We start from the raw sequence: 21,898 nt of genomic DNA, 5'->3' as shown, positions 1-21,898 counted from the left end.
CAGCTGACACCCACCTGCGAGGTCCTAATGCTCAACGGATCTTTGCTTTTCACTTACCAACTCATGTTGCTCTGTTTATTCATGTATATGTTGTTGCTTTTTCTTCCTTCAATTGAACTTCTTCCAAGTGTAAAATTTACAACAAACAATTCTCCAGCATTCTTTTAAAAATTTAGGAGTCCCCAAAGAAAAAACAAAAGGTTTTGATAAAATTTTGATAAATTACCTTGATTTCAGATGGTACTTGAAAGCAACACAAGCCACCCCAGTGGATTCGTGACTTTCCTGCTAATAGAAAAGCTGTCGAATATCAATAATGCAACAATAAGTCACCGATTAAATTAATGCTTATGTGATCATTAGAATCAGATCTGAAATTAGTAAATAAATAATTTTTTAATCTGTCCATAAAAAAATTAAATTGTGAAACGATGACAATAATGACACAATGACGTTAGGAGAAGAACGTCATTGCTATTGTTGTTGTTGTAATAATAATAATAATAATAATAATAATAATAATAATAATAATAATAATAATAATAATAATAATAATAATAATAATAATAATAATGTTATTACAATGTCTAGAATGAATATTAGAAGATGATGAAGCAGAAAAGGAATGATTTGGATGATGCAAATTCAGAGGGGGGGAACAGAGTGAAATTTAAATGTTTTTATTTATGCATGTTGCTCCATGTTTCTGTATTTGTAAAATCAGGGTGCACTAAAAGGAACAAGAGAAATGGATGTCACCTTTATTAATCCACAGAAATATAAGCTTAATATTTGGTTAGTAAACAAGCTTGTGCTAAATTAGATGTAAATTAGACTTATTTCAGTATTTATGTGCACACTTTATAGTCACACAGTGGTCTAACATCTCTTTATTTTATTTTATTTTATTTTTATTTCTTAAAAATAAGAAAAGAAACAAAGAAAGTGATAAAGATGCACTCCTAGTTAGTTTTTCAGCCCAGTTGGACCCAGACATGTTGCCAGGTGCTTCGAATGTCCTCCAAAATAGACTGTTTGCTGGACAGTGGGGTGACTGGTTTCAGTTTATTTTGAGACATTTTTACGTCCCTCACCAGTCTCAAACATTGGTACGCTGTTTTAAAAAAAAAAGACGAAAAAAAATGGTGTCTCATGTTTTGGTTAATTTTGGCTGTTCTGATACAAACCCTTTCTTCTGACTTCAATACATGTGAAAAATCTATTTGGATTGTGTTATTTCATTTTAATTCTTTGGATATAACTCATAAGCAAGACTGATCACATTGGTGATAATGTAAACCCAGAAGCAGGCATGAGATGTGCTAAATTGTTTCTAATTAAAAACATTTTGACGATAATGGACATTGTTGTCACATCCTGGGTGTGATTTGACCTATCATCTGATCAGGACTCTGCTTAAATAGGGATGCAGGAGATCTGAAGGCGATTAACAGCAGTAACTCTGTAGATGAGCTCTCTAAATGCTGTGTAGTGTCTCAGAAATCCTTGGTGAAGGCCTGGAATCCTTCTGATGAGTCACTGAAGACTCTTCCTCCTCAGTGGACATTTTGTGTACATCTTCTCCTTGTCCTCTGCTCGTGTGCTTGTCTGCCCTTGACACACTCTCTCGGGCCTCATCTGTGTGATTGAATCTTTCACTGAGGAAAATATTAACCAGGAGTCAATAAGAGTCAATTACAAGGGGAATTGGCTTGGTGTCTTTATTATGCTAGAGCAAAGAAGAGGTTCATCAAAGTTTTAAGGTCTCTTAAAGTTGTGACCCCCCAACAACATTTCTGTTTTGTTTCTTGTTCTTATCTGTTTGGGTGTGGAGTTGGTTTTTCCACTTCTTTCTGCAAACTACTTGATTTTTTTCTCTCTCTTTAGGTTGATGAGGACTGCAGGAAAATGGTGGAGATTGGAATGTGATAAATAATTAAAAATTATACAATTAAACTAAAAAAAAAAAGGCTAAATATTTTTTTAAAAGGGGCTGCACAGTGGCACAGTTGGTAGAGCTGTTGCCTTGCAGCAAGAAGGCTCTGGGTTCATTTCCCAGCCCAGTGTCTTTCTGAGTTTGCATGTTCTCCCTGTGCATGCGAGGGTTTCCTCCCACAGTCCAAAAACATGACTGTCTAATTGGTCTGTCTAAATTGCCCCTAGGTGTGAGTGTGTGTTTGCATGGTTGTTTGTCCTGTGCGTCTCTGTGTTGCCCTGCGACAGACTGGCGACCTGTCCAGGGTGACCCCCGCCTCCCGCCCGGAAGGGTTAGGGTTAGTTGGAGATAGGCACCAGCAACCCTCCCGACCCCACTGAGGGACAAGGGTGCCAAGAAGATGGATGGATTTTAAAAAAAAAATCCGACTGTATTAAAAAAAACAAAAAAAGCATACGTCATTAAACTAAAACGAGTCCACTAGAATCCACTAGATGGCAGTACACATCAGAAATCCCTTTTGGTCCAACTGAAGTAACTGCTGAAGAAGTCAGGTACCTTCGCTCTGCGGTTAGAGCAGCAGTCATATATCAGAGTCTGGCAAACAAAGCTGCCTTCTGTGTTGCTAGTGTGGAGCGTTTTTGGCTATACGATTATTTATTTGAGAAATTAATCGGTTCCGACAGAAAAAGCCAGGGAAGACGAGAAGAAGAGTGAGATTAAAGAGTTTGGTACCTTTTCGGTGTCCATCCTCTCAGCCTGATTTAAAGAAGATTTTTTTTCCTGATCTCCGGGGAACCATGAGCTTCCTTTTGTGAGTTATAAATACTTTGTGAAGTCATTTTTTTTGCCTTCATCATTTGAGTTTAAGTTGTAGAGAACAGTAGCTGATATTTCACTGCTGGGAAGCCAGCTAGCGATAAAATAAACAAAGGATTAGTCTACTTCCTGGACTTGCTTTTTCATCAATAGTGTTATTTGCGTGTGTTGTTCTTGTTTTCTGTTTAAAAATCCTCACACGTTTCAGTTCAGTTGGACCAACGTATAAACAATTACGATGTGTTCCAAGAAGACTTATAGTTGATGTAATTCGAATTATTTTTAAATCTATTAGACGTGTGGCCTGGATATTTTCTGGTGCACAGTGCTAACAAGTGCTAACATTAGCTTCAGTTAAGCAAAACACAGTTCGGTCTCGTTTGGCCCTTAAAGCTGTATGCTTGAGTAAGGAATGTGTTTCTGTGTCGCCTGTGAACTACAAACTGTTTAATAGCCGAGTATAAAATTGAAATGAGAAGAGAAACAACCGGCGAAAAAAATACTGGTTAGGATAGCAGGACTTGTATATGGGTGAAACCATTGAGTCGAAATGGTAAACTAAATAACAAAATTACATTTTTACATATAAAACTGATTTGTAATAACTCATTCCCTCTACAGTTAAAACCTTTTGTTTTGTTTTGTCTTGTTTATTAACATTTCTAACCAAAGTTCTGCTGAAATGCAATTTTAATTGAAATAGATTTGTTGCACCTGTACACCTGTATAGGTTGGGAAGCGACTACGACCTGAGTTGCATATCGGCATTTTAATTACAAATAATATTACATTTTTTTAGAAGCATTCTCTGTTTCAGCGAAAATCAAACTTTTACTCTATTGGAGTTATTAGTTTGTGTGACATTGAAGAGTTTTCCAAAAAGTTGATATAAAACGCAATGAATTCCCAAACTAAAGGTCGCAGCTTTGTTTAAAATGAGGTTTTCTTTCATAAAAATCTTTTCCATTAATAAATATTCGCTTTGTTTGCACCGGCTTTAGTTGTGTTTTCACTTTGAGAGGGTGTGTGCAGTATGAAGATGTTGGCTCATTAAGTGTTGGGACATGTTGACAGTCAATTTCTGTCTATTGCATTTCATAAATTCACATTTCATTTAGCCTGCACTTTAGCATGTGTCCCCTCACACTTTAATAAAAGCAGTAAAAGGTCTGTTAAAATTATTTTTTTAATTGACCTGGATGCTCTGTTTTTCACAGGGGAACTGGGATTAAAATGAGTTTACAGTGAAAACACCAAAAAATAAAAAATAAAAAAAATCAAATTTAGTATGTTTTTGTCTTCGTAAATGGCATACATGTTGCTTTAGGTGCTTATTTTATTAATCTACATTAATTCTCACGATGGTTTCTTCTTTTTTTTCATTCATAAAATCAGATGCGAGAGACGTAGGAAAGCATTCGGCCGTCGCGGATTTGCCTTAGCTGGAGGTTTAGTTAGCCGCCGAGCTGCTTCTGTGCGTTTCTGCTTTGATGCCTGAAAAATTCTTGTTTAATGGAGCAGTGCGAGATCCTGAATGCAGCCTCATTAAGCACAGAGAGATGTACTGTTCTGTCCCGCTGTTCTCGCATCTGTGTCTCCTTTGTCAGTAATAATTGAAAAAAAATAAATAAATCCTGACTTTATTTATTTATTTATTTAAGCAAACTTCCTTTCTGTGAACTCAAGTGATTTATCCCTCCGTTTGTCGCCATCTTTCCACAGTGGAAACCGTTCGTCCAAAACATTCAAGCCCAAGAAGAATATCCCAGAGGGTTCTCATCAGTATGAGCTGTTGAAACACGCCGAGGCGACGCTGGGGAGTGGAAACCTGCGTATGGCGGTCATGTTGCCCGAGGGGGAAGACTTAAATGAGTGGGTCGCCGTCAACAGTGAGTCCTGCCTTTTGCCTTTTTTTTTTTTAAGTCAAATTCTTTATCTCAGCACCTCCTTTTCTTTCTTTCGTCTTTCAAAATAACTTCTCGTTCCTCAAATGTCAGTTTGTCCAGGTCGTGGATCAGGTGAGGGTGAACTTTCACGGTGAGCTCCTGGCTTCCCCTCTAAAAACAGACCGCTCGCTTTCATGCCAGGGAGACCGCTGCGAATGCTAAATAGATTTTATTGAGCCGTTCGTTAAGAGCCCTGCTAAGCAACGGCGAATGGCTCCGCTTAAAGATAAATTCCTCCCACGATCCAGTTCTTGTAAAGTTTAATTTGTTCAGCAGGGACGACATGCAGCCAAATGGTTACGAACCAAGAATTTTGCACCAGGTTCGCAGCACCGCTTTCCACACGGTGCAGGTTTTCATTAAAGTGGAAGATTTTTTTTTTCTTTTTTTTTTTTTTTAGTCTGTTGCACAAGCTGCTCTGACTTTCACAATAAAGGGAAGTCAGGAGAAAAACAGCTGTAAGCAGTCACTTCTCTCGCCATCAGGGCTCACTGACTGCACACATGATTGCTGCTCATAGGAAGCTGCAGCAACACAGTGTGACATGGCTTAAAAATAAAATCTGTTTTTTTTTGTCCCATGCCAGATCTGATTTTAATAATTGTTTTTCTCGTTTTCTTGGGAGGGGGCCGGGAAGCAAATGACAGAAAATAGGTTCTAAAAGTTACTTTTATTTCAGTCATGAAATAAAAGTAGCATGACAAAGTATTAGGGCCAGACTGCGAGAGGTTTTGTTTGTTTACAAGAGTTTTGTCGTAATGCTAGCAGAGTAAAGATGCAATTTTACCAGAATTGTCTTAAAATTACGAGGAAAAATAGTTGTTTTAATGAGAAAAAAAAAGCTTGAATAACTCATTTTTTTAATCTTTTGTGTTGTGGTTCTCATAAAATTACTACTTCATTTCTGAATATCCTGGTAATAAGACTTTCTTCTCTATCTTATTATCTTAATTATCACATTACTTCATTCTCATATTACTACATCTGTATTGTTTTAACATCATGACTTTATTTTTGTTTTAAAAAAAAGTCTTAGAATGACTTGGTCAGAGAATTGACCTGATTTCAAAGTCCAAATAAACAGGAGTTGTGAAAAAACTGCTTGTCAAACAAGAAGTTGGCCTTGCATCAGTCATCCTTAACATGTTGTAATCAAAAGAAGTTGCACAGGAATGTGTTTTTTTTAATTTTTTATTTGTTTCATGTCCGACCTGCTCAGCTGTACAAAGAGCTGCCCATGAGAAAATCCACACCTAATTCACACACAAAAGTCCCATAATCTCTCTGGAGACGCGTCACTTTATCTATGTATCAACGTGTCGTAACAAAATGGACAGTTGAGTCCGAAGCTTTGATTTATTGTTTTCCTGACTGCAGCTTCCTAGTTTTGAGATAAAGTGATTAAATAAAATGTTCCTTTTGGGAAATGCGAGTCCAAAAACGAGCCTCGATTCTTTTTCCCCACAGCGGTGGATTTCTTCAACCAGATCAACATGCTGTATGGCACCATCACAGACTTTTGCACAGAAGAAAGCTGTCCAGTCATGTCTGCCGGTCCTAAGTAAGAGCACCATAACAACCACTTGTTTTTTATTAAAGTCTGGCAAATTTCATCACAACAGTTATAATTGGACTATTGCATTGTTTTTCATATATCAGCTGAACAACAAACTGAATGCATTGGAAGTTTCTGAAACATCCAATGCATTCAGTTACTTTATTAACCTCTTACAGTAAAGATGTGTTTTTGCCTCAGCAGTGGATGCTCACCAGACATTTTGCATGCCAATGACTATTTTAGATTAGCCTCTTCAAGGTCTACTGAGAATGACATCTGGTGACTAGACTGGATAATCTTATCTGGCCTTCCAGGTGTTATATTTATAGTTTATACACACACACACACACACACACAAAATGAAGCCAAAACAAAGCTTGTATCTGTTCTCTGCAGGTATGAGTACCATTGGGCCGACGGAACCAACATCAAGAAACCCATTAAATGCTCAGCCCCCAAGTATATCGATTACCTCATGACGTGGGTGCAGGACCAGCTGGATGATGAAACGCTTTTCCCTTCAAAGATTGGTGAGGTTTCTTTCCAGCTGCTTTTTACCTGTCTTCTAAGTGTACAAGCTGCTTTTGATTAGTTTTCTTTTTTTTTTAGCAGCTATACAAATACACTAAAGCTACAGCTAGTAAAAATGGAAATCCTGGATCTATAAAGCAGAGACATGGACCCGTCTTCTTGCTTTAATATTTACATACAGTCCACATTGCACTGACCTTTTTTACACGTATAATTAGCGGCAGCCAGCCTCTTTAGCAGAGGTAGATTTCATGCTTGTACATAACACTTAAGCAGGATTCATGTTCTGTAATTTGTGGTTGAAGCACACAGTCATGTCTCAGCCTCTATGCCAGCTGAGGCTTGCGTTGTTAAGCGTTGAGCATTATTTTTGTAGATACCAGCCGGCATAAATGGGTGTCAGCTGGCCTCAGAAGTGTACATCTCAGGAGAAGAGCTCAATGTGCCTTCCCTGAGGCAGCAGATTTTGCATTCTTTCTCTATAATCGTTAGATTTCCATACTGAGAGCCAAGCAGCACAGTGCAGCAGATAATTGAATAATTCAGCAAAATCTCTCACATTTGGATACAAGAACCTAATTAGCAATAGCTGTTCACAGAAGATTGCTTTTTTTTTATTTTTGGAGAAAAAAAAAAAAGTTAGTCACTGAAAAATTCAAGATGGCCATCAAGAAAAATACCTAGTGTCAAATAATAATTTGCTAAGCACAAAACAATTGGCCAAAGCTAACACTAAACGCATTACTGAAATTAGCTGAAGCTAATACCAAACACATTAAGAAAATTAGCTAAAGCAAAACCGCTAATCACAAATAGCTGAAGCTGACTCTAAGCCGCTTATCACAAAAAAAAAGAGCTGAAGCTAAACTATAAAACACATTGAAAAGTTGTGGAAAGTAGTGCTTAACCGTTAAACACATAAAAAAAATAGCTGAAGTTGATGCTAAGCTGCTTAATACAAAATTTTTTTTTAGAATTTGTAGCTTCCACATTTAAAATTTGCAGAAGCTAATGCTAAACTGCTAAAACCAATAAAATTAGCGGAAGCTAATACTAAACAGTAAGACGACTGTCTCCCTGTCTGTCACTCGTCTTCATCTCCTTCCAGTTGATGGCTGGTGTGAAACTCGCAAACAGCAAAGTTAGTTCAGTTCTGTTGCCTGACTTTGCTAAATATTATAACTATAAATTATATGACTAGCATGATCAAAGTTGAAAACGTACGATGTGACAAAGTTCATCCAAGTCATGAAAATAACAAAAACGACAACTATCTTTCAATATGACTGTCACCCTGAAACTCAACGGGAAATATGAAAAACGTACAATCTGACGGGTGAGCATCATTTTCATGCTCCTATTCACACTTGAATGATTTTTACAATAAGACGTTCTCTAAAGTTGTTGTTTCTTTTTAAAGATGTCATATTAGACCCTTTTGAAGTTTTAATGTCTATGGTTCTTCACAAATAAATACTACGCTCCCTTTTTTTCCTTTTCTTGATAAATAATTGATCTGCAGAGACTCTGTTTTCCTGTAGCAGCTCTCCTCAGCAGACTGCTGAGCTTTACAGCGGGGAGTAGCGGAGGTCTGTTTGAACATGAAGAAATGTTCCATCCTGGAGACGAATGCTTAACATGTCGGTGCCGTGAGGCGCTTGTGTGTTGCTGTCATGATTGTTCTTGCTTTCCTCCAGTCGTGCTGTGGCCTGCCAACAAACACTTTTGCAATCCGAGTGAACGCGCTGTCCAGATCTTGTTCGTTCTTGTTTTTCATCTGCGCAGAAAGAAAGCGGGACAAACGGACAGCATGACGCATTAAGTTAACATTTCCCAAACTGTAAATTGTCTCTATGGCGACTGGTTTTTGTGCAGACCTGAAGGGGAAAATGTCTAGGCAGTTCATGTCCAGGATGTGTGTGGTCTGCAGAGATTCTTACCTCCATTTTTCCTGACTCTAACCCTCTACAAGTTTTGGATGGACTACATTTTCAAATCATTATATTTTGTCAATTAATAGCTTTTCTGCTATTTATTCACCTAATTGTTCCATCTTCTTCTTCTTCTTCTTTTTTTTTCAAGGCGTTCCCTTTAAGCGCAACTTCATGTCTGTGGCGAAGACCATCCTGAAGCGGCTGTTCAGGGTTTACGCCCACATCTACCACCAGCACTTTGACTCCGTCATGCAGCTGCAGGAGGAGGCCCACCTCAACACTTCTTTCAAACACTTCATCTTTTTTGTACAGGTGGAAATTCTCAAACACTTGAAGAATAATATCAATATCCGCTCACAAGTATTAAAAACCTCCCCCTTTCTTTTTCTTTCTCTCCTCTCAGGAGTTCAACCTCATTGACAGAAAAGAGCTGGCCCCACTACAGGAGCTGATTGAGAAACTCACCACTAAGGATAGATAAACAGCAATGCAAACCTGTATTTTATCGTTCTAGTTTTTTGCACAGACGCCCACACCCTCCTCTGGCTGTATGTATGCAGTATGTACTACATGGATTTCCATTTGGGGAAATGTTTTTAATATTGCCAGGAAGGCGGCTGGGTTTTTGATAGGTTTAAGGCACCAGGACTAATTTTTTTTATTATTATTATTATTATTATCATCAGGGATTACAGACTTGATTAACAGAGAGAGAGAGAAAATAAAAACATTTAGGTCTATGGAAGAGAATCCCTTGTATCCACACATGATGATGATGATAATTTAGGATTATAAAGACATATTATATGTTCACGAATTTTCATTTCTCTGATCATCCAATGCACTCACAAGTGAGAATAGCGGTGAAATTTGAAGCCAGCTTTAAGCCTTGGTCAGCAGTTTTCCCTCTTTTGCTTCATTCTCCATTCAAAGGTCAGAGTTTAGTCGACTGCTGTAGTTGCCATCAGTACAGAAGAACCCTAAGTGCCTAGCATGGCTCGTCGTCGCCCTATATCAGCAAGGAGAACTGTCCGAAGATTAAGGCCATTTTCAATCGACATATTTCAAGTTTTCAGTCTACCTCCCTTTAGACCTAAACGACCCTGAATTTTCCTATTTGTTACTTTATTTTTTACCTTTTATTGGATGGATTTTTTTCTGTAATCTCCCAAATATGCTCCTTTATTTATTTTATTTTTTTTTGCAAGTCTCCTTGTGCTCTGAGAAGGTGATGATAAATGAATGTGTCAAAAGTTATAGAAGTGAGGTTAGAGTTCTTTTTTTTCATATTTTAGAGCAGGGACTAATATTAATAATAATAATAATAAGCTCCTAGGTTTGTCCCTGTGTGTTAGTTTCCTCCTTTAAGCCCTAAAACCTTTTCGTGTAGAAACATTTAGCCAGGGATCGGAAACCTTCCAACTGTACATACCTACCTGCAGATAGATACAGATGCATATTTAACCTCCACTGTTTGAGAACTTATAAGCATTTTTTGAGTCGGATAACGCTACATACCTTGGTATCTGGATAGCCATGAAGCACTTTGAACAAGTTTTCAAACCACTCTTGCCTGAATGTTTTTCCTCTGCATATGTCGAACGTTGTGAGAAGATGTGTCATGTGACTGACCCTGTGCAGTACAGCTCAAACATATACAAACACGCCCCCTGTAATAATTTCAGGTTTTTTGAGAGCTAAAAATGCGATACCATGATGGATAACTTTCCAAACTTTTCCCCACCTTTTAACGCAACAAAATTGTACAATTTAAAAGCTAAGCTAACGAATCCGTTTTGGGACAAAATAAAAAAAAAAAGCAGAAAGTTTCCACACCTTTGAACGAACCTGAACCGTATCATACTTTTCCATATTGAGATCCCTCTGTTAATCTACAAACTACAACTTTAAATTTAAAGGCTAAAATTTAAATTTAGATTTAATTATTTATTTTAAAGTTGTGCAAGTAGCTACTACATTACATTAAAGGTGGAAAACGTTGGAAATTATTTATCATGCTCCAAGTCTTAAAATCCTGAAATTTTAACAGCTGAGTTTTGAGAGCTACTGTATCTTTTTCCTCATATTTTTCCAAATGAATGTTAAATGGATCAGTTTCCTCTGAGGTTAGCTGTAAGGCACAACTAATGATTTATCCTACTTATGTGATTTTTTTTCTTTCTTTCTTTTTGTTTCTGTGCTTTAAAAAGTTGAAGCATGCTCCCATTTCCTAATGTAAAAGTTGAGTTGCTATGCAATGACTGAAACACTAAACGGATCACCAGTTGACTCTTTCGTACTCTAAATCTTAATAATTGTAATTGTTCTTGAATTTGGCTGGGACAGAAATGAAAAAAGCTCGTCCGCTTTATCTCAAAAACAGTGATACTGGGACGTTTTCTCACAGAATTTGTCTAAAGTAAAATTGATGTGTAAATACTGAGGACTGACCGATTCTTTTTTTTTTTTTTAAGTGAGCATGGAGTAGTGGCTTTTTCTTAAATGAATATATTGAGTCTTTGTAGAGGCTGCTTCGTCTCCTTTATTCAGTTATTGAAAACTCCAGTTTTGCATATTTAATGTTTGTTTCACTTTCTTATCTAATTATTATTATTATGAATGTTACTGATGAGCAGATACTCTGAAGTGTAATGGAATATATGTCGTCCTCATGAGATGCCCACAACGAAGCCTCCAGCCTACAGTTGATCCTCTTTGCTTTATTGATTGATGAGATGTTTGTAAATAATGGCTTGATATGGATTTTCATTGCTACTGAATTGGTTTATTCTGTTTACAAGGCAAATAAAGGTGGTCTTGACTCGCTGAATCACCAGTTTTTACTGTGTACCTTGAGAATTTGTTTGCAGAGCCTTTCAGAAGTTTCAATTTCCCCACATTTTGCGCGTCAGCATGTAAAATATATTAAAGAGCCAATAACTACTTCTGCACATGTTTTTTTTTTTTGTTGTTTGTTTGTTTTTTAATGAGACTGATGAGTTTTCTCATTAAAGCACTTAAGCTTACGTAAATACGTAAACAGAGGCGGAAGTGGGTGATCCGTGGGGAGAACGCTTCCGGGGCGGACTATTTCCGGACTTATTCCGCCAAATTTAAACAAGACTTCTCACCAGTTGCAGCTGTTCACCCTTTTCTCAATTAATTAAGCCGCTTTTGGGGTCGATTATCAAATCTTTGAAGATGCCTGCTATACCGAAGAGACCTTGCCCTGACCCAATGAATGACTCTATGGAGAAGAGAATAACGCGCATTTCAATCGAAGGAAACATTGGTGAGTTAACCTTGTCTGAGAGAAATATTATTTTATAAAAGTTTTAAAGATATTTAAACGTGTATTGAGTCATATTTCAGTTTCATAGCACGCTTTTCTAATTGTGTACATTGTTACATTGTTTTTCGCACGGGCATTTACTTTGCCGCCAATTTCAGTCACATATGTCCGCATTTTTAACTTACTTGAAAGTTAACGGCAATATTTTTTACTTCTACTGTTACGCTTGTAGTTCTTATTGCACTGTATGGCTGAAGTCGAGCTGGTGTATCTTTTGTGTGCAGCGGCTGGGAAGTCTACTTTTGTGCGCCTTTTGGAGCAGGAGAGCACGGATTGGGAGGTAGTACCGGAACCGATCGCTAGATGGTGCAATGTCCAAACAACAGGCAGCGACTTTAAGGTATTTCCAACACTGCGGCTTAATGGGCTGAAAAGAGACCACAATAAAAAAAATAAAAAAAACACAGAAAGCCAGTTTAATATGGACTTATGAGAATGATATCTATAATTCGGCGGTCTGCTGCCTTCCCTCAGAAGGAAGGCAGCATTTTGTCCATGTCTGGATAACTGGGAGAGTCTTCATCTGTATTTAGAGTGCAGCTGCCATCTGTCCACATATCTGCGCTGGTTACAGTTAACATGACACACCCAGGGGAACAGGTGCTTTCACGACAGTTAAGCATGTCATCGTCACAGACATGCACACCTGTAGCTTAAACCTTGTTTTGTTTAACATGCACACACATTAGTCTGCCAGGCATAAACATGATATTAGAGATGTTGCAAGTGATTAATTTCTGTATTTGTAAGCAGAAGGCAACTGTACCGTGTGGTTGAAAAGAAGAAACCGGTTAGAATCAGCTCAGTTTTTGAAGTTGGTTTAAAAAGAAAAACGGCTGCGTAGTTTATCTTTTGTGTACATTATGCACTCTGGCATTGGTGGCGGGAATTGATGTCACTGAGCCAACAATCCCATGTTTCAGACCACTGCATAAGGTCCTGCTGCCACATCTACATTAAACAGCCGTTTACGTAATAAGACGCCCTCTACTGGCAGGTTGAAACACATCTATGTTTTCAGTCTAAAGAGTTTGTTTTCACCGGTTTTATTGTTTTGTTTTTTGTTTCACTTGGAAGTAATTTGGGTAAAAGAACGACTAAGAGATGTTTTTTAATGCAACTTATGTTTTCTTCACCTGTTAGAGTAAAAATAATAGAGATGCAGGATTTGTTCTGGTTCTTTGTCTTAAACAGTGTTTTAATTTAAGCTCATAAAGCCTTGAATGTAGATTTTCCACTGTCTGTTTTAAACTTTTGATTTTAAATGTGTTTGTACCAAACCCTTTATCGTAGAAAAGTGTTTTTTCCCCCCCTTCATAATACTAAATCCTAACAGTAACTATGACGACTCTTTAAACTCAGGTGATTGAGATTAGATTGTCTAAATGTAGAGGCAATAACCTGAACCGGAAGAGTGGATATTGATATTAAAACATTCTTTCATTTTTGCTCCGTTCCTCAGTAGCCATAGTTACGTCAGGGTACATTTAATATTTAACAGTGATAAATGTTTATGGTCAGTTCTTTCTTCACAAAACTTGAGGTGGATTTGCTGCGTTTTGAGCCGATGGAGGGGAAAGCCTCTCACACGGTCTTGACCTCGTTTTCGTTAGGAGCTGACCACGTCTCAGAGGAGCGGCGGCAACGTGTTGAAGATGATGTACGAGAAGCCTGAGAGGTGGGCTTACACATTCCAGAGCTACGCCTGCATCAGCCGAGTGCGCGCCCAGATCAAATCTGCAAACGGGAAGCTCCAAGAGGCTGAGAATCCCGTGTTGTTCTACGAGAGATCCATCTACAGTGACAGGTATCAGGGCGCACACATCCCCCCCAAAAAACAAAACAAAAAAAAAAAAACTGAGTTTTCTTGTAATCAATCATGTTATTGCTAAGTCTGCAACATTTGCTTCTGCTTTAGCGCTTAACAGTTAACTTCATTTTATGGTATGTTCTGTTTTAACTGGGAGGCATGTTTTACGTCTCAGTAATGTAGGCATTCCTGTCTCCTGTGCACCTTTTGCCGCAGGTACATCTTTGCAGGCAACCTATATGAGAGTGAATGCATGAATGAGACTGAATGGTCCATCTACCAGGACTTGCATGGCTGGCTTCACAACCAGTTTGGCAAACACATTGAGCTAGATGGTATCATCTACCTCAGAGCTTCACCAGAGGTACTCTTCCACTCACTGATTGCTCTTCTTTATGTCAGAATAGATATTTTTGTAATGGAGTACACCGGGACTACACAAATAAGTTCATTTTCTCCTGTTTGCGTTACAGAAATGCTTGGAGCGTTTACACATGAGGGGAAGACAGGAGGAACAGGAAATCCCTCTGGAATACCTGGAGAAGCTCCACTACAAGCATGAGAGCTGGCTGCAGAATAAGACAATGAAGTGAGTCACATGCACATGCATGCACCTGAACTGGTCTGCTTTGGTCATTCATGTGAAAACAGATGAGTGTTTAGAGCTGCAAAGGGCTTGCTAACGTCACACCCTAATTGTTGGCATACTATTTAAAGGTTGAGCTAGAATTTGAAGTTTTTAACAACTCTATAGCCATGTTTCTGACACGGAACAAAATGGAAAAAGCTACCAGAAAAATGTTCATTCTGTAAAGAGATGTCGAGTCAAGAGGGCAACACAACAGTCCAAATGGAGGGAATTTGTTTTTTATTTTGTGCACGCACAGATATGAAAATTTGGGCCAATGTGAATACATATGAATACTGCTGTTATGGTCTATAACCAATATTCACTCGTATTGTTTTTTCCAATGTGAAAGCGATTACGTTGCTTCTGTTAAACACCCCATAACTGCCCCACAAACAAAAGCTGTACAAAGATGGAAATATAAACTTTTAATATTAACCTGGATTTACTTATCAGACTGATTTTTAAAAAATGATTAAGATCGTCCGATGTTGATGCTAATATATTTTCCTTCCATTGTTTCTTATTCTCCTTAGATTTGTGTAAGTGGGAGAAAAAAAGAAAAGGCTAATTTCCATTTTCTTAAGTAAAAATCTAAGACGATTTAACAAATACTTATTCAAACATGATGTAGTCAGTAGCTACAGATGGGCGCACTTATAATTTAATAGTAAACTGGCGATCTATGAAATGGCATTGCTTTTATTCTGTATGTTCTACTTCAATGAAAAAACGGTAAAACGTGGATGTTTTTTACTGACCAACAAAAACTAACAATAATGGACTTTTTTAATAAGCATGTTTAAATGCATATTAGAATTTTTACATTTTCACTGCAAAGTTATTGTTATTTTTTTAAACTGTTAAAGTGTTGAACTCTGACAAGTCGTGGATCTAACGATACTGCACTTACAGTAGATATAATGCTCAAAAATAAGACTATTGGACACAGTTCTTACAGTTTGGAAAGGTATGAATTTCCTTTCTCTGTCTTATAAGTCTAATTTATTGTTTTTACTGAAGAGGAGAAACAATGCTTTCTTTGATTTGCCACGTCACACCTTGATTTTCGATATTTACGTACATATATTTGTGGATTCAGTTGTACGTTTTTTTTTTAGGCAAGTTTAAATTTGGTTGTTCTTAAGCCGAGTTTGATTTAAAGAGCTTAAAAACATATTTTGGACTCAAATGTTGTCTAAAAACTCAAAAATTGAATACATTCGGACATGGAAAAACATGAGATCCTACTATTTAAAATGGTTTTGAATGCAGAGATGTAACTTGCTAAACATCACTAACTACATGGCGTGTGCCCACAGCATGGAGTTTGAGTATCTCAGCGACGTTCCCGTTCTGACCTTGGACGTGAACGACGATTTTAAGCAAAACGATTCAAAGACTGCTGACATGATTGAGAAGGTGAGTGAAGGTTCTTAAGCAATGCAGGAAGTCTTCATACAAAAGGGAACAAAATGTAGAAAAATAAAATCACGAGACTGTCAGAAAGGGAACTGGTAGAGCCAATACCAGTAAAGGGGTGGGGGCTAAAAACAGGAAGTCAGTCTGGGCCAGGAAAATCTTGACTGGTGCACCTCCAGATGCATTCTGGTAATTCTGCACTTTTGAGGACAAAAGTAGTAGTTACTACTTTTATAAAAACATTAGTTCCCTTTTCCTGCACAGACTTTAAACGAGCTGTTGAAGGTAGAATGTTCTTGTGCAATGTGCTCTGCAGTGTCTGCGAGCTGTGATGTTGAGAAGGAAACTCTCGATTGGGTTTCACACAGCTAAAAAAGATGCTTATTGGGCAGTTTTCTGTTGATTGTAAACAAGAACGCATTGCGGTTTAACCTCAAATCAAAAACTGCTTATTGAGCCGAAAGCTGGACGCCGGTGCTTTCCATCAACAGTATCAGAAATGAACGCTGACTGTATTTTTTGGTGACCCTTGATGTCCTTTAAGATTTTTTTTTCTTTTTTTTTCTTCTTTTTTTTTAGGTGAAGGAGTTCTTGAGCACATTGTGACGGAAAAAGAGAACATCCTGGAATAACAATGAATTACCCCAACAACCATCACTTTTCTCATTCATTTGTTGTTGTCAGTATCTGAAAATGTGCACTTTTTTAATATAATTTTGCTGTTTTTTTGTTAATTTTTGAATTGTGCAGTTATAAATGGAAATGAGTGCACAGTTTTTCAACATTTAGTAAAGGATAATGTTTGAAATACTAAAGTGTGTATGTGTGCTTATCTGCACAGGTTGCTTTAATATTCAGCATCTGTGTTCATTTCACAAATAAAATAAAAAGTTTTATTTTTATTTTTAAAGAATACTCATAAAGTCAAAGCTATCTTTCAAAATAAGTGCTTTTGATGAATAGATGATCATGCAGCTCGGATAAAAAAATAACTGAAATGGACTCCAACTTCAGCATCATCACTCTACCTATTGTGTTTTTCTTCTCTGTGCGCCCTCAGGCTGTGCCTGAAAGCCATGGTAAATATAAAAACGAATCAAAAATGTGATTGCATTAATATTAAAGTTATATTTGAATTTACTGAGATGCACTTGTAGTTCTTCCAGAAGGTGTCGCCAGTCCCCATTATAACCTATAGGCTATTTTGGACATCTGTCTGCTTTTACTTGGTACCACTGCCAGTAGGACAAAGCCACCTGAAGTAATAGCTTTGGGTTTCTTTAATTGAGTGGGTTATTTTATAAAAACTTTTTTACTTAAGGTGAAACCAAGAGCTTTTGACGCTTTTAAATGATGAAATTGTATTGAATTTAAAACGTGTTTTAAATAAACAGTTTACATCTTAAAAAATGACGTCTCATTCCCTTATTCGTCTAAATTAATGGTGCCGAAGATTTTCTTTTAAAAAGTGCTTTCAGATTCTAGGGCAAGTTAATTTGGTAAACAATAGAGGAGCAGTTTGTCAAGTGGAGGCATCTGGAGCGCCACCCATGAGTAACTTTTTGTGACCTCCGCCCCCTCCAAACGCTGGCGTCACGCAGGAGGAGGGATGGGACGTTAAATATGGAAAACAGACACGCAGCTCACGGAGACTCCACGCGCCTCCGACGCTGCGCTTTTCTTTAAGATGTTGGCCCGGCACGAGCCCAACGAGTCCAGCTAGATGAGGAGGCTTGTGCGTCCTCATGTGCTGAGTTTGGTTTGCCGAGTCAAAGAGATCATCCCCGCCAGATAGCGCGCAACTCATTGCCTCCTTTGTTACTTTTTTTTTTTTTTTTTTTTTTTTTTTTTTAGAGAGAGAGAGAAGGTGAAGGCTTCCAAATAACGCAACTGGAACCACATAAAAAGAGACATCTGCCGAGTACAAGGCTTGATCATCTTTGAGGAAGAAATTTGTCGCCATGAGTTCCGAAAAGAGCAAGTAAGTTCACTTTACTACTGTGTTTTTCGGATAAAGTACAACTTCGACTACAAAGTTTATTCGTCCCCGTTCCATCTGTAAATTGGAGCTTGCATTCAGGACAGATGTGGAGTAGAGATCTGATTTAAACTCTGCATCAATGGTGAATTTCGGTTCTGGGTAGTATTTCTGTGACAAGGTAAAAAAAAAAAAAAGAAAAAAAAAAGTGGATTAAACCAATCGTGATCGGAAAAATACCAGTCACTGAAAAAGGCTCCGTTTGGTTGTAGATAAGCCACTGTTCCTGCACCGCTGTGCCGATGAACGGACGGTAATCTGTTTTCCAAGAACCTGTCACTATCAATTAGGAAGAGAAAGACCGAGCAGGCCCAGCGGTGGATGGATCATCTGTTGTCCATCTTTATGAATAAAGCTGTGCATGTGGCTCACAGCGCAGGCGCGGTGATATTAGATATGAAAACCACAATCCCGCGGTGTGTTTGTTTTCTCTTTCTTTTGAGCTACTCATTTTCAATAGAGGTCTATTCTAAACGAGACCAAGACAACAGTGTTATCCTTAAACAGAATTGGAAAGTTAGAGAATGGAAAGGCAGGAGACGCTAGAAATAAAACATTAAAACCTCATAACCGTCCCGTGGTGCTTCGACTATATCCTTTAAACGTATTGTACGTCTTTCACCTGGGTAAGACTTGTTTTGTTGGAGCTTGTTTCAAGTTTCACATGCCGTTCCCTCAAGTTCAGAAATAACACAAAGAATACTGAATGTGTCTGTAGGAAGTGGATGAATAAAAGTGCAATTCTTGGTAAAAGGTTTACATTCTGTGATGAATCTCGGTGCTCTTTGATAAAAAAAAAAGTGTCAATTGGATTTATCTCAATGTAAGACAAGAAGTTGGCTGGATGATAATGTGGTGTGTTTTTTAATATGTTAAATGAAAGCACAATAAGCAGCAACTGAAGAGCCCTAAGTGAGCTCCAAATGACAGCCAGGTTGTCATCAATTGAAATGCCAAGGTATTTAGAAAAATACTTTATCATATTTTTACCTTCTGTGGAGAAAAAATGGACAAAAACCAACAAGGCCGTTCGTGTGCCTATCCGCACAGGCGTAAATATAGGCATATGTCTATATGTACTTTTTTTAAAGTACATATCCTTGCTTTTTCAGCTTGAGTTTAACAAATCATAGCAGAATAATGTAATGTGGAACAAGTAGGCCAAGTATATTTGCATAACTGGGTCATCAGCATAGAGATAGAGTGATGCATCACTAACCCAACCCACACAATTACTTTAAAGTTTCAAAAATGGTTTGACTTAATATAGAACCTTGAGGGACACCTTATCTGACAGTGTATAACTAAAGAAAGAAAAAAGCACTGAGTTAAACGACGTTTAACTAAAGTCCTACTGGGTTTAGAGTCCCAGTTGACGCCGTTTCCACTAAAAACCTAGAGGTTGGAGTTCTCGTCAAACAGGGTTTTTGACTAAAGTCCCAGATAAGGACAGGGGTGTGGGTGTCGTCCCCCCTGGTTGAAAAGGAGAGTGGGTTTTAATGTTTTTATCTTTTTTAATCTTTGTTTTTTTCCTAAAATCTCTTTCTCTTTCTTACTGTTTATTCAATGTCACATGCTGTTTTTATTTTTTTAATTATGTAAAGCACTTTGAAATGCCTTGCTGCTGAAATGTGCTATACAAATAAAATTTGATTGATTGATTGATAATAAAAAAAAAAAACCCTGATAGATTAAAACCCAGACAAATGCACAATCTAAAAAGAAAATGTCTGAAAGCTACTGGCATAGGATGTCATTTAAAAATTGTATTTGCCATGCTCTTCGTTTTTCAGAAAGAAGTGTGTACAATAGTCTTTTGAATCCAAAGCTTCATTTAAAAGTTTGGTGGAAGCAGCCACCAGACTTATGGAGAGATGAGTCGTTCCTTTATTGGTGATTCACAGTTGTTGTTTTTTTTTCTTCAAGCACTTTAGGGAGGATGAAGAGTTTCGATGGGGTTTAGTTAGGTAAATCAGAGGGATCACCATTTAACCAAGGGAGTATCAGGAATTGTAACGACTCGAAAGGAAGGATTAAAAAAAACAAAAACAAAAAAAAAACCTCATCACAGAATGGTAATGAAGTATAGATTTCCCTTGAAAAAGCACATTGAAGGAAAAACGGCTAAATCTGCTTTCTTATGTTTGGATTTATGACTTCACAAGAGACACAACAATCAAATAGATGTGAGTAAAGTATGGCAGATTATAAAAATTTGCAGGTTTTCAAAATATATGGTGAAGCATTTAAGTTCCAAGCGATTCAGCCTTGTTGGACTAACTGGCTTGGGATCACCATTTAACGATGATTCACAAAAATAGAACGGCTAAACAGAAAAGCGGATGATCATCTTCTATACGTTAGAAACTATGTCCAGAGTGAGATGGGTTGGTATTGTTGAAAAGTCAGACTTGCTGCTGTAAAATTTGTGCAAGTCATTGTTGCGCAATTCCTGGCACAACTCTGTAGCAAATCAGACTTTATTATTACCGTCGAACAGAAATCCCCTCCATCTGATTTGAACTTATTCTTCAAGCACCTGAATTGCATCAGCTGTGCCATCTAATGTTAGCTATTACATTTCCTTGGAATATTTGCAGGGTTGGGTTGAGTCCTCTTCAAAGTAAATACGAAGCGGAGAGTGACTTATCTGTGTGGGGGCGTATACACACAAGGCCTGATTTCTCTCTCTCCTTTGTCTCCATTGGGTGACACGTGGTTTATAGCAAGGAAATGTTTTTGTCTTCCTTTTTCTGTCATTTGCTTTCTTGCATGCCAAGGAAACAAAGAAGCTTCTTATTGTTAGGCGGAAACTTAACAGTTATGTTCCTCGAAATTGCACATTCTCTTAATTCCTTAACCAGTCAGACCTTCTTTGTTGGAAATTGCAAAAACCAAGACACACCTGTCCAACAGGTCGCGCATTAAATCACTTTTTTTTCAGGAATTGTGTTAGAACTTAAGTTTCTGCTATTTTGTTGCATCCATTTTTCCTGACAAGAAAGTAGACATTAGAAAGCACAGTAAAATGGGCTTTGTTGATTAAGTTTTCCCTGACATAATCAAATTTTGCACCAACTGTTAAGTTTTTTTATTTATTTTTTGCTGTGATATATCCATTTTTGAACTAGTATGGCAAAGTGGTTCACAGGTATAAGATTCACACAGGATAATGACTAAAATACATGCTATCAGCTTGTGTTGCTTGTAGTCGTTAGCCTGTTCAGTGAGTGTGGAGATCTGACAGATCCTTTTAGTTTTCCACCTTGCAGCTAGAAATATCTTTAAGTTGGGTTTTAATCCATATTACCATTTCAGAAGTAAATACAATGTGGTCAGTGGTACTTTCTGGTGCGCTGGTATCTGCTTCAGTGTCCACTGAGGGGTTTGGTTTTGGCTATTTGGACTTATTAACTCCCCTCTTATCTCTTTGCCTCTACTAAAGGATTCACCAGGGTTATTTGTACCACAGTTTGATAACTATGGTTGTAATTATTCAAGTAACTCTTTCTATTTTTACTTTTGTTTTTATTGTGACAAGTGTCCGATGGGATTTCCCTTTGCTATTTTATAGGTAGCTACATTTTTCCTCAACCTTTTGAAAGTTGATTTGTGTGTAATATATAATCTAAACAGGCTAAGCATTATCTACAGAGATTGTTTTGAAGTGTGTGAAAATGTACCACTTGGTATAAAAGAAAATCGGCTAGATATTCTTTGCTAACGCTAACGTTAACGCTGTCGAGGCATAACAAACTCACCTGGCATAACTGCAGGTGCTGTTGCATAGATGTCAATTTGAGATTGCTTGGAGAAGCTGACTAAGGAATTTTACAGCAAATTGAAATGTTTTATTTAACTTTATATATATATATATATAAAGTTAAATATATATAAAGTTGCATATTGACATCTATGCAACAG

The 21,898-nt window shown here is 37.5% G+C and overlaps 2 protein-coding genes across 2 annotated transcripts; both read left to right on the top strand.

The window, feature by feature from the left end:
- Positions 1–2,474: 2,474 nt before the first annotated feature.
- On the top strand, positions 2,475–11,560 carry LOC103473359 (MOB kinase activator 1B). Its single transcript, XM_008423536.2, has 6 exons — positions 2,475–2,750; positions 4,478–4,644; positions 6,169–6,262; positions 6,656–6,789; positions 8,873–9,036; positions 9,128–11,560. The coding sequence occupies exons 1-6, from the start codon at positions 2,737–2,739 to the stop codon at positions 9,203–9,205; spliced, it is 651 nt and encodes a 216-aa protein (XP_008421758.1). The 5' UTR covers positions 2,475–2,736; the 3' UTR covers positions 9,206–11,560.
- Positions 11,561–11,797: 237 nt separating this feature from the next.
- dck (deoxycytidine kinase) lies at positions 11,798–17,243 on the top strand. Its single transcript, XM_008423534.1, has 7 exons — positions 11,798–12,016; positions 12,301–12,416; positions 13,690–13,883; positions 14,103–14,250; positions 14,360–14,475; positions 15,837–15,936; positions 16,516–17,243. The coding sequence occupies exons 1-7, from the start codon at positions 11,926–11,928 to the stop codon at positions 16,540–16,542; spliced, it is 792 nt and encodes a 263-aa protein (XP_008421756.1). The 5' UTR covers positions 11,798–11,925; the 3' UTR covers positions 16,543–17,243.
- The last annotated feature ends 4,655 nt before the right edge of the window (positions 17,244–21,898 follow it).

This window comes from Poecilia reticulata, linkage group LG12 (genome assembly GCF_000633615.1).
Source record: "Poecilia reticulata strain Guanapo linkage group LG12, Guppy_female_1.0+MT, whole genome shotgun sequence".
NCBI classification, from domain to species: domain Eukaryota; kingdom Metazoa; phylum Chordata; class Actinopteri; order Cyprinodontiformes; family Poeciliidae; genus Poecilia; species Poecilia reticulata.
Note: the sequence above shows the minus strand (reverse complement) of the source record. Positions and strands in the feature narration are given on the sequence as shown.